The sequence below is a fragment of the Ammospiza caudacuta genome, chromosome 18 (assembly GCF_027887145.1).
Source record: "Ammospiza caudacuta isolate bAmmCau1 chromosome 18, bAmmCau1.pri, whole genome shotgun sequence".
Classification (NCBI taxonomy): domain Eukaryota; kingdom Metazoa; phylum Chordata; class Aves; order Passeriformes; family Passerellidae; genus Ammospiza; species Ammospiza caudacuta.
The window spans coordinates 9,279,780-9,292,293 of record NC_080610.1 but is presented as its reverse complement, the minus strand read 5'-3'; the positions used below and the strand labels follow the sequence as shown (position 1 = coordinate 9,292,293).

Here is a 12,514-nt window from a genome sequence, read left to right as displayed (position 1 = left end):
CTTTGAACCAGGTAATTTTTAGACTTGGATGGAAAGCAGGCAGCTGTAGATCTTATTTTGTAGATCTCAAGGAATAATTTGTGATTATCCCTTTTTCTCCAAAGTGCTTTCCTGTGTATAGGTATAATAATAAAGAAAACCATTTTCAGCATAAAAGATGTGCTTGTCAAACCGCAGCAATGATTTTCCAGTTCCTGGCTTTTTTAGTTGTGCAGCCTTCTAATATTTCTGCTTGAATTCTTTCACGACAGAAGCAAATGAAAATTACACCGTGGTTTTTAGGTCTCTGTTCCCTGATTTTTGCTTGTCATGTCATGAACTTCTTCGAAGCAGTGAAATGGCAGCCCATCTCCCTGAGAGCTCCAGACAGATTTCTAAAGTTGTCTTGTTAACAGCTTGTCAGAAACCTACATTTCAGTCTCGCTGAGTTTATATCATGCAAAAAAAAAAAAAAAGTTGCTGGAAATTATGATTTTTACAGGTTCTGACATTTTTCTAAAGAACTGAAATGCTCAAGGCTGCTGTCTCCCTTAACAGGCTGTGCTGTTTTGGGTAATATTCTGCGTTGCATCAACTGAACATCAGAGCAACATTCAGTTTCTTCCCTTTAACATGTTCTTTGAATTATTTAAGGTGTTTTGATGTTGGCTAGAATTCGTAACAAAGTCCTCCAGCTTTTATCCTAAAATATCAAAAAGGTTGAGATTTTTTCCTTCCCCCCCTTCCCTTTTCTCCCTCTTCCCTAACCCTTCCTCCCTCCCTCCCTCCTCCCGCTTTTAATAGATCCTTGCATGGATCATCAGGGGACTTTCTTTTATGTTGTACAGCATGAAATGACTTAGTCAGGGTCTTCCTGATTAATTTATGAGTGCTATGAAAAAGGAAAGGGGGAAAAAACAGTCCTTGAGGGATTGACCCTAAGCTGGAGCAGATCAACTCAATTTTATGGAATGAAAAGAGACTTAAACAGTATTTTTAGCGTCGGTTTCTCAACCCACAGAGGTAGAGAAGCTCCCTGCATCGGGCAGGCTGGAGCAGGGCAGGAGGTGCCCATCTCTCTGGGTGGCTGATGGAGAGGAGCTCCAGTCTTTGGAGGCACATTTAGAGTTAAAGCTGTGGCAGATTGGTGGATTAATGTGCTCTGCCTCCAAGGGACAAATGCTCTTTTTTTTTTTTTCTTCTTTTTTTTTTTTTTTTTTTTCTTCTTTTTCCCTTTTCCCTTCCCCTTGCTCCCTCCTTCCCCACTCTGGGCTTGCAGATGACAGCTGTTGGTCACTTAACAAAATGTCCTCTTGATTGCTGCTTCACAACAGGGGCCCCCTCAGACCAAACAGCACATAGCCCGTACAATGCATCACTGCCCCTCAAAATTAGTTATAGTGCTCTGGGCTATTCTCAGCTGCCATAGCTAATACTCTCTTGCTGTTCTTCTCTCTCCCCCTCGCCCTCCCCCTCTGCAGACAAAGGCTCAGCCTATACATCTGTAGTGCTCATAACCTCCCCCTTCCCCCAGCCAAATGCTGAGGAGAGAAAGGGAAAAAAAAAAAATTGCTGCCCTGAGGCTCAATCTGTTTCTTACAGCTCTACCCCGGCACTTGGAAGCCTGAGCTGGTCTAGCCATGGGGAGGCCCTGACTCATTTCATCAAGCTGTCAGGGAGGCAGTGGAGCTAAGAGGACTCTGCTGCCTGGGGCAAGTTCAAGTCAACATTCGATTTCCGTCCTCCCCCCGGCCCCCGCCTTTCGCTTGGACACTTTCTGTGCTCTGGATCTAAACTTCTCCCCGAGCTGCAGCAGCTCACAGCTTCTTGCCAGGAGGAAGGACTTGTGGGACCTTATAAAGGACACAGTGGCAAAATTGCTGCAATAAATCAGTGGCCCTCTGACACTTGGCGGTAGCTTAATGTTTTGGCACTTTCTTTCCTGTGTATGCCTCAAGTCCCATTAGCAAGCTTTTCTGTCAGTCTGGCTCATGATAAAACTCTCTCTTCCTATCATCTTAAGCAAGCCCCTGCAGACATGAATCTGATGCCAGACTTAATAGGAAACAACACCCTCCCCTGCACATCCAAGCGCGCATCCATACGCGCTGCCACTGCTCCTGGGAAGTCAGCTCACAGGGCATGGAGAAGGGAGGGCTCTTAAAAACAGGCTTGATTTTACTCCTTCCTTTAAAAGAAACATTAACAAGCCAGGATTTAAGCTTAGTACTTCCCCAAGCCTTGCTATTAAAAGAAAATTCAGTAACTAAATATGGTTGGAAATAGTAAGATAGCGGTAACATGGCTGTGGAGTGGGTGTGCAGGCTGCATAGGTGTCTGCACTGTTCAGATATTCTGTGCCACTTTCTACACGCAAATTCTACCCTGCCAGCTTTCATTGTAGTGTTATAGGCAGTGTATTTAATATTTTTGCCTCCTCTCCTCTCAGCTTTGCACTTCCCCAGACAGTTGTAGTTGCAGGTAGACTGGTGAGATTGCAAGTCCCTCCAGGCTGGGATCTGTTTCTTCACATGGCTAGCTTAGAGGTCTATCACCCTCTGCTTAATCATAATATAAATAGTATCTATAGGTATAAGAGATAAAAAACAAGCCTTTCTCTCAACTGTCTGGGCAGTGACTCCTGTGCTGTGCCGTGTCTGGCACAACAGGGCCCACAGCCTTGGGACTGTGTAGGCAAAACCTAAATCAAAAACCACTGAGTTTGGGTGAAGCAGGAGGTAACCATGTTTGTGTGGATAAGCTGAGGTGACTTCTCAAAAGCTTGGAGGAAGTGGCTCCATTTGAAGTAACCATATTTCTCTGCACCCATCATGATGTTACATCCAGGTACTGCCAGTCTTGTTGCAGTCTTAGGAGACTTGGTTGGTTTTGTTTTCATTTCTTGAAGCTCTTATTCGTGCTATGAGACAGTTCACATGACTGTGTGATGTCAGTTAATCAATGCAGTGTTTTTATTATGTGAAGAAAAGCTGGATGATGTAGTAGTTAAAACATTGGGGGTAAGAAAAGAGTTGAAGGACACTCTCCTGATTCCTAAACTCACCAGAAAATAATGAGAATAATAGTAGTTTTAATATAGCTTGTAAGGAGCTCGATGCCAGTCTAACAGTAAGAGAAGGTCCTTTGTCAAATATGCTGTTGCCTGTTTTACAGTAGCCATAAGTCCATCTTTGTCCCCTCTTGAGGTGGTTTGCAGAAGGAGGTGATGGAATGCATCACAGCTCATTGCCTGGTTGGAAAGGGTCTTGTAAAGAGAGATTTCATCCCAGGCGTCCAAAAATTGAGAAACCACAAGGCCCAGTCTACACACATATAGACTCCATCTGTGAATCCTGAGTTTTGTGTTGTCCTGCTGAACCTCACCTCGTGGGAGGCTTCCTTCCCACTGGAATCTGTCACTGCAAGAACTTGTTTCCAAAAAGCTGCGCAATTAGGGGTCGACTTTGCAAACATTCTTGGTGGAATTGAGATGCAATTGGCACAACCCAGTGAATAATCCCTTTAGGAGCCTTTATGAACCCTGTACAATGGCTGTTTACAGTCCTGCTTATAGACCAGGAGTGTTAACAGGACTTTAGAAAAATCCAGGTAATTGAAGCTTTTGTCTTTCAATGAGCCCCCCGTTGCTTTCAACAGTTGCCATTCTCCACATTTTCTTTAACTTTTTTTTTGTTTTGACAAGGGCTTTTGTCCCTCCACAACAGCAGCGTGGGAGGTGAGCCTGGCCGGGTGGTGGCCTCAGCCTTCGAAGCACGGCCTCCTCCTCCTCCTCCTCCTCACTCGGGATAAGTTGGCTTTTAAGACACAGCAAATCCTCTGTGGCTGAACCAGAGTTTCTCCCATGAGTGCATTATTCATCCCAGCATCCCAGGGATGGAAGTCCCTGCTTTAGTCTCTGTGCTGAGCCGGGGCTCTGCAGGCAGGGGTGAGGAGGAGGCTGGAGGAGAGCAGGCGTGTGAGGCTGAAGGATTTCCCACAAAAACTGAGCCAAACCGGGGCTTTTCAACATGCACACCCCGGCCAGGGGAGGCACAGGGGTCAGCAGTGCTTCTGCTTTTCACAGCTCTGTCTGGGCCCTTTGGTTTTGCTGGCGTTGGTTTTTCTGTGCTGTTGCTCGTTCAGCAGCCTCTGGGTTCCTGTTTCTTGATGCAAGTGTGGGAGCCTGTTCCTTTTACATGAAACAAAGAAAACCTGTGGGAATTCTCAAGCTTGGGGTCTTTTTCACCAAAGCTGGTTGTATTTTCCTCAAGAGTCAGTGGGAGGTTAGCATAGGTTGGTAGCCGTGAGTCTCAAGTTTTTATTTTCTTGTATGCTGAGCAGAAATCCAAATTTTATAAATATCAATGTGTTGAGTCGTCTCCACTATCTCTAATCCTGTAGGCCAGTTTGGAACATTCTCACATGGATTAAGATAGGTGTTTTGGTGGTTTAAAGCCAGGTAGGAACCAATACAAAGGACAGTGTGTGTGTGTGAGTGATCCTACATATCTGCAGAGGGGGCAGAGGATTTGCTTTCACAAGGCAAGCAAGAAATTAGGCAACTCACTGCCACAAATGCAGTTTTTAAACCACTCATCTTGCAGTCACAGCCTCACTGAAGGCTCTTGTGTCCACACAGCCACATTCACATCCACAGCCCTGCTGCCTTCTGCAGTTTCCAGACTGATGCAATCGTGATTAAAGTAAGGAAGATGTAAGCTAAAATGAAACAAAATTCTTTGCTGCCTTTTCCATTTTAAAAGCAATTAATTATGAAGTCTTTACAGATCCTGAATGGGGAAAAATGTATCCTCAGAGAGCAGATGTTTGCTTCATTCATATGTCTGTTTATAAAATCTAGCATGTGGATTTGATGGTTCACTGGCTTTTTGCAACTTTCACTTATCTACATGAGACAAAGTTGCATATTGGTACAAAGCAAAATTAGGCACCTAAATAAAGCAGTTCTGCACCTTTTAGTAATGTAAACCATCTGTAAGAGGGTTTTACACTCATTATAGGCATACAGATTTTGGAGGTAAAATCTGTTTTCAACAAGAAAAACCTTCTTGTCTTTTTTTAACATCATAATGCAGGAAGAATTAGAAAGACAAGTTTTGTTACAAAACCAGACAAGACTAAAATACTACCTTTTATTTGAATAATAATGGTTACTAAAGTTCAAAAAAATAGTTTACATCTTAAATATTTTTAAGCTAAATTTGGTAATGTTTACAGTACTGAGGTTTTATTGAACCAGGACTCATAGGCAAGATTAAGTGATAATTTTGAATACTTTCTAGTCAATGGATTTCAAAGTTTAATTTATTTGGCTATTTTATTACTGCAGTGTATAATTTTTAAGCCCCTGTTAGAATTAAAATTTGTGTTGGTATTGCCTAAGCATACAATTTGAAGAAAGAAACCCTGGCTGAGTGTGCTAACTTATTTTCATGCCATTCTTGCAATAGGTGTAATTCTGCTGTAACATGCTTTAGTCTGAACGATGAATCACAGAGTCAAAACATTCTGCCTCTAAAATATGAGTGTTCGTGTGAATGGGCACCAAGATTAAAATGGTAACTTCAGTGTGGGCAGGCTTTAAAGGATAAAATAACAAGGTCCTTGTGACCCACTCCATTATGCCAGTAATTTGGGGGGATGCGCAGTCCCTGTAGCATTAGGGCTTGATTTGAGCTGGGTGGAGGTGAAAGGCAGTGTTTCTCAGGAGCATGTAAATAATCAGAAGTGGACTGCTGTGGCTGCATCTTCCCCCAGCCCAGCTCAGGTGTGATGAGTGTGTTGCTCTGTCAGCATGAATTATCACTGTCTTGGGCAAGCACAGATGCAGCAGGTACTGGGGCAGCCTTGGCCCAGCAAACCTGTTCCAGCATGTCTCAGTGTGATGGACAATTAGTCCCATTCCAAGCCCAGAGCAGACACTTGTAATTGTTTGTGGTTGCGTGACGCGGGTTTAGGGAAGTCAGCAGATGGCTGCTCGTGGTGATTTATCAGGATTGGGTTTACTTCTGGTTTGTGAAAAAAAAAATCCAACAGAAACTGTGTTTCGTATAATAATTTTCGTAAAGGTCAGTGACAGAATAAAAGTCACAAAAAAGGCACAAATGGCTTGTGGCAAGGTATTTACTAAAGACATGGCTACCTGATGTTCTTGCCTACTGCAAAGCAATTGGCTGGGACTTTGTGCAGTTTGCTGGTGTTAACTCTGTTTTTTCCTGTAGAACTTCCCCACTCACAGCTCCTGGCCCCTGCAAGGCCGTATCCTATTACTTCTTCCATTTTTCTTCAGGTTCTCTCTTTTCCAGAATGGTTGCCCATACAATTAGAACTGTGCACATCCTGCTAAACAGTCAGATTTCTCTGTGAAAAACATGCTGTGGATCATGTGGGGCAGTGTAAAATGGTTTCCTTTTGAAAGAAAATGAGTTCTGCTTAATCAAGACTGTAGAAAAACAGATTCCTTAAACCAAGCATTTTCACTGCAGTAAAATGGGAATAAGGTGTCAGTTGGGAAGCTGAGCACTCTTCACTGCAGAATCACTGTGGGAGATTCCTCCAATATATCAGGGCTGTTTGTGTGCTTGGTGTGTTTCAGAGAATTTAAAAATAAAAGGTTCAAACAGCAGAAGAAGATATTAAATATTCTCTCATAAATCAGCAGAAAATTAAGCTGAAAATTCTGCTGTGTGACTTGAGGATAAAAGAATGTGACAGGAAAGATCCCCCTTGCCCACTCCAGGAAGAAATCTGGACAAAATGACCAAACAGATCTATTCCTTCTTTAACATTCATGGCACTGAATCATGTGCGTTCTCATGGACCATTTCCACATTTGGAGGTTGCCACTGGTGGCTTGCAGAGCCCCCTCTTTTGACCCAGTGAATTCTGTAGGGTGCTGCCAGTTACAGAAACCCACCAGGCCATCCCCACCAGCAGCTGGCTGAAGGAGAAAATTCCCATTGGGCACCAGAACACACTGACCACTTCTGTCAGCACAACACACCCCCAGAGATTTACTGCTGCTCCCAGCTGTAAATCCTTCTGAGCTCCAGCCAGCAAGATGTGCATGTCCTGAAATGCTCAGTGCTCAAGTTATCTTTCCATAATTTGTGCTGTGAAAAGAGAGCATTTCATTTTCAGAGCCTGAGAGAGATTGCACTACAAAACTCTTTAAGTAAACACTTCCTCCTGGGATCGTGATCTCATTCAAACTAAAAAATGTACCAGAATTTATGATGTATTTTAATTACTATTCTTGGTTCCACTCATTAAATTAGAAATTGATTGCCAGTTTCACAGTTTCCTTGTTAGATGACAAAGTGCTTATCAAGGTGAAGCAATGCAAAACTGTTACTATATATTCCATGATTTGGGATGATAAAAAGGCATGCTTTTTGTTGTGGTATTCATGTTACAGTGGTTGTTATAATGCATCACTGATTGTCTTTTTTGTTTAAAGTTTGCTTTCCCCCATCCAAGTAAGAGTATACCATAAATTTGTATAAGAGAGGATCTGGTTTATGCTAGCAATGTAAAAGGCATTTCTGCAGCCATCAGAAGTGTGTTTCATTGAACTGTGAACATCATAAACAGCTATCCTAAAGATTTAAGAGGATGATGCAAAAGATCCCTATACATGAAGGTGTTTCTCAAAATCTTTTTTTCTCTCTCTAATCCACAGTGTGACAGCGAGAGTGATATTGACGATAAGGTAAGACTGAATTTTCTTATTTCATATGCTTGGAAATTCCCTGATAGTCACAATAAGAATGAATTTGAAAATAACATTTCCTCCAGTCTTCATGTCAAATTTAAAAATATCTACAATTGAATGAAAAAGCATCAGATCAGCTATTCTGTGATCTTCACTAGCTTCTATTTAGAGGAAAGAGAGTCCTGTTAACATAATAGTCTTTATTGATTATTATGTGAGCATTTTGTGAGACCTGAGTTACAGCATTGCTGCTGTTTCAGAGGAAGTTTCCACTGATAACTTGTCAGGAGCCAATATTTTATATATAGTAACCTTTGAAGATGTCAGCTTTGTAATCAGTTGGAAGATGGGAGCTGCCCTCCCAAGGCAGCGTGGTAACTGTCAAGGAGTGTTTTGTCATGATGCATGCATATTTATCACAGAGCAATGATTTTCCTGACCTTCTTTTGAATACAGAGATTGGTCATTGAAAGGTTGTAGTTTGTGTATGGGGATTTCTTGTTCACCTCTGCAAGGAAAGCAGACAAGTCCCACTGTGTAGCACCAGTGGCACCGTGATTTTAAAAATCAAATATATAAAAGGCTTGAGCATTCCGTGCTAGCTCCTGGCAGATCAAACCTGTCAGCCTCAGGTCAGCTCTTCATCAAACCTTTATTCTGTTTTGGCTGTCCAGTCTCTTGCATTCATTGATGAGAAGCTGTGGCACAGAGTTTTCTCCTGGATCAGCGTTGCACAAGTAAAGGCTGAGTTCAGGTAGCCCTGTGTCCTCAGCAGCGCACCAGCTGCATCAGAGGTTACCACGAGTTCAAGAGACTCCTCTGAAAGCTTTTTGTTAGTATTGTTAGAGCTTTAGAAACGCCAGGGTTTCTTCAACTTCTTCTTTTAAAAATACCATGAGATACTAAATATTCTTGGAGTATGGCAAGCTGTGTTTTGAGACGACGGCTTGATTGAAGAGAAACATTTAAATTGCGTGTTGAATGAAAGATACTGTACTTATTTTATTTCATATTATTTTAAATTTATATGAATATATATGTATAAAGTCACTTGCTGAAACCACCCCTCTCCCCAAGTTCTCTTTCTTACAAGGTTACACAGCAGCAGAGCTGACAGCAGGGGTGGTGAGGGTGAAATATTGTTCCCTAAAAGCTTAGATACCATGGGGTTAAAACGTTTCCCAGACTGCCCAATCAAAGGAAGTAAAAGCAATCACTTAGAAAACTGTTTAAAGATCTGCCAGTCAAACCTCAGATGAAGTTGTAAGTGACATGTAGTTTTATTATACAGCTATGCTATTAATGATTATCTAAATTACACTGGTAGACCCAGCTAGCAGCATTACATCTGAGACTGACGTTTGTTAGATTAGGTTTGACTTCACCTTGTAGAGAAGAAATTGAAATCTGAACAACATTGATTAGCTTTCAGAATGTGGGATCTGAGGTTACCTTCAGAGGAAGCTGCATTGTGTTTGGCTGGTAACTTGCTGTTCTTTACAGCAAACGAAAGGCTATTATAGTGTTCCTTACCATTAATATGACATTTCTTTACATTTCTGTAACTGTAATTTGACTTTCTAGGCTCACCTATTTCCCACCTACCTTCTCCTTAAGGTGACTCTGCCTTAATAATAACATTTCTTTTCTTCATAAGGAGAGCAGCCCAAGATCATCATCTTTCTATCTCTTGCCTGATCTGCAGAGATGTGAAACATGACACAGTCCTATTAAATAGGTCTCAGGAATTAAGTGGGGCTGTTTTTCTTGTCAGCAAAGATGCACATGCATATAAACTCACCAGGGTTGAAGTGAAGATGCTTCAAACCTTTCATGGGGATGATGTAAGTGCAACATTGCCTTCCAGTTGGGGAACACGGGGAGCTTGACTTGCTCTGTTGATACCTGGCATTCTGCACTCACCTGGAAATGAATTCAGTGTTTGTCTAAAACTCAACCTGACTGATGCAACCAAGAGCTGTAAAAATTTTGGTGTGACTGTCCTGAGGGACTGCACTCGTTTTCCTCCTCCCTGTGATGGCAAAATGTGTCTGCTGCTAATGCTCCAGGCTGTTGCAGCCAGGTGCAGGATTCAGCACAGTGCCCAGCCCAGCACCAGCCTTCCCAAATTACCTGATGGGTCGGCTTCTTTCCCCACTGCTGCAGAGCAATGCTGCCTGGTCAGCAAGAACCAGCTTTTTCAAGGTACACCTTCACATGCTGGCACTGAGGAAGGGCAGGGCAGGAATTACTAATGTACTTTTGATTTGCATAACATTTTTTTGTTAGTCATAAACAGTGGGTCAGTGTTGCCTGCATAAAACTCACGAGGAAGGCAGACAAAAAAAGTTCATGTACAAGCACAAACTGAGTCAGCGAATGAGCTTGGAGCAAAACTGAAATTTTCCACCTCCTACTTCTCTCTCTGTACCATGCTAGTAATTATCCACTATTTATTTTGTTCATAGGTGTATGGGCTATTGAGCTCCTAATGTTTTCAAACATAGATGTTAGAGTAAAATTAAGGTTTTACCTTCACTGCATTGTAAAATAGAAACAAACTCCTGATGGTTTGGTTTTTCTCCTTGTGCAGGGCTCCAGGGGAGAAAAGCAGTTGAGCATAGTCAGTCACATGTACAGTGTATCAGAAAGAGGAGCATTACTTTAGTGCAAGGTACAGTTTCTCAGCAGATTTTGAGTGTTTCCAAACATTGCGCTGCTGTTTTTAATAATTGGAGAAGAGGAGCTCAAGGCAGGGGACTTGTCAATCCCATCTACTTTCTGAGAACTGTCTCTGGCCAAGTATAGCCTTTCACTTCTGCATCACTGCTGAAATCTCAGAGGAAGTAAGTGGGATGATACTTTCTCACACCTATCATTCTGTCACCATGTGCTTCTCACAGAACTGTTTGAGATACCCAAAGTAATAAAGTGAGCTGTCCAGCCATTTAACCAAGCGAGAAACTTAGCAAATCATACGTTCCCCGAGATGGAAATGCAAATCCTGTTTCCTGTACTCTGTGCTCAGTGAAGGACACTGGTCTGGGCTCTGCAGCTGTGAGGAGGATTGCAGTGCTGCTTGCTGGAGCTGTGGAAATGATGCTGTGCTTTTTGAGAGAAAGGGAGTCAGTCTGGTACTTGTATTCCACTGTCTCTGCTCTGTGCACTAGCTGAGATGTGAAGCTCACGGTCCATAAACATTGTTACTGAAAATATATACTTCCTTTAATAGCAACAACAGCATTAACAGATAGCAATTACCCTTCATTTTCAGGAACTATAAAGTCTCCATTAATTCAAGATTTATGTAGTTATAGCATTTAGCACAGGAATAACACCACAGAGAATTGGTTTATACACATGTAATGAGAGAGCTTATGGCATACTTTAGTGAACATTAACATAATAGAGTAATATAAACCATCAACAGTTCCACTTATTGTCTCTTACCTGCTTTAGCATCACTGTGAAAAGTGGCTAGCAGCTTGGTAATGTGCTCTGTTAAATGGTGTTCTGCAGAAAGCCAAAAGTCAACTTGTGTAAAACAAGGGAATGAGTAATCTCTGCTCGTTACTCCAAAATGTTGCTCTCATTTTTTTAATAACAGTGTTCAAGATTGCATTAAAAAAGGCGCCTGTTTCTTTCTTTAAAAGTAATTCAGTGTTCATGTTCTTTCAGTCTTGGACTTCTGTCTGCTCTGTGTGAAATTGTGGGTTGTCAGCTTAATTACATGGCCCCGCCGTGAAAGTGAGCTCTCCAAATCAGGGGTTAGATATCAAGCATTCTTCATTTAATGTAGTACTAAGTAAGATGTGCAAAAATGGAACTGTATTTCTAAGTTCAGTCAGTATTTCCTGTATATTCATTCTGTAGTTTGTGTTTAAGCCATAGCAAGCAACTTCTGAGACAAGCAAAGTTAAATCCAAGGTGGAGACAAAAACTTTTGAAGTCATTTTTTTCTCACGACTTTCTGCAGCAGCCCAGTGAGTTCCTTGGGGTGTGCTTGTGGCAAAGTGAATCAGCCTTGCCATGCTGTGGTTTGCTAATCCCAGCGTCCCAGGAGGTGCCTGGGAGTTGGCAGCAGCAGCAGGAGAGCAGGGATAGATGGGAGGGGATAGATGGGAGGGGAGCAGCACGGTGGGGCTGTGATCCCCCCACCCAGCCTGGGGCTGCCTTCCCATCCTGCTGCGTGCTGTAAAAGCACAGAACAGCTCATGGGTTAAGGATGAGATGAGAGAGAAGGGACCCAGGTGAGTGGGTCGACAGCAGCGCTGTTTCAGTGTGCCAGCAGCCCCGTTGTTGTCCAGCTTTGGTTTTGTAGGCATTACTCTAAAGGGGATATTTGTAGGTATTAGTGTTTTAGCAGGCATTTGAGAGGGCAAGTCAGGCAGCTTTATGGCCATGAATGGGAAGTTATCCTCTGTAGCAAAAGGCCCAGTGGTAAGCAGTGAGGAGGGGCTTGTTTGAAAGTTTACCAAGGGGGTGATGGAGTCAGACCAGTGAGAGATGGAAATTTGCAGCAGTGCTGAATGGCAGTGTTGGGAAGAAGGAGTAAGCTGTGAAAGAGTCAAAACACAAAGAGTGATAGTTTGCCATTCAGGAAGTGAGAAGCTGTGTAGGAAGCAAAGCCACAGATTAGGAAAATGATCTTGCAGCAACTCTTCCTTGGCATTAGACACAGTTACATCTGCTGTCACCAAAGGAAACACAAAATATTAAAGAAAGGGTGATGTAGCTTGACCAAGAGTGTAGCTATGTGAATAAACAGAGGATGCTCATTATGTTGCAGAGAACAAGGAT

The 12,514-nt window shown here is 42.5% G+C and overlaps 1 protein-coding gene across 1 annotated transcript in view; it reads left to right on the top strand.

The window, feature by feature from the left end:
* Nucleotides 1-12,514, top strand: part of FBRSL1 (fibrosin like 1) — a 495,799-nt gene that overhangs the window by 319,292 nt on the left and 163,993 nt on the right. The window contains exon 5 of the mRNA XM_058816540.1: nucleotides 7,682-7,711. Within this exon, the coding sequence (XP_058672523.1) occupies nucleotides 7,682-7,711 (30 nt within the window). The remainder of the gene's footprint in view (nucleotides 1-7,681; nucleotides 7,712-12,514) is intronic.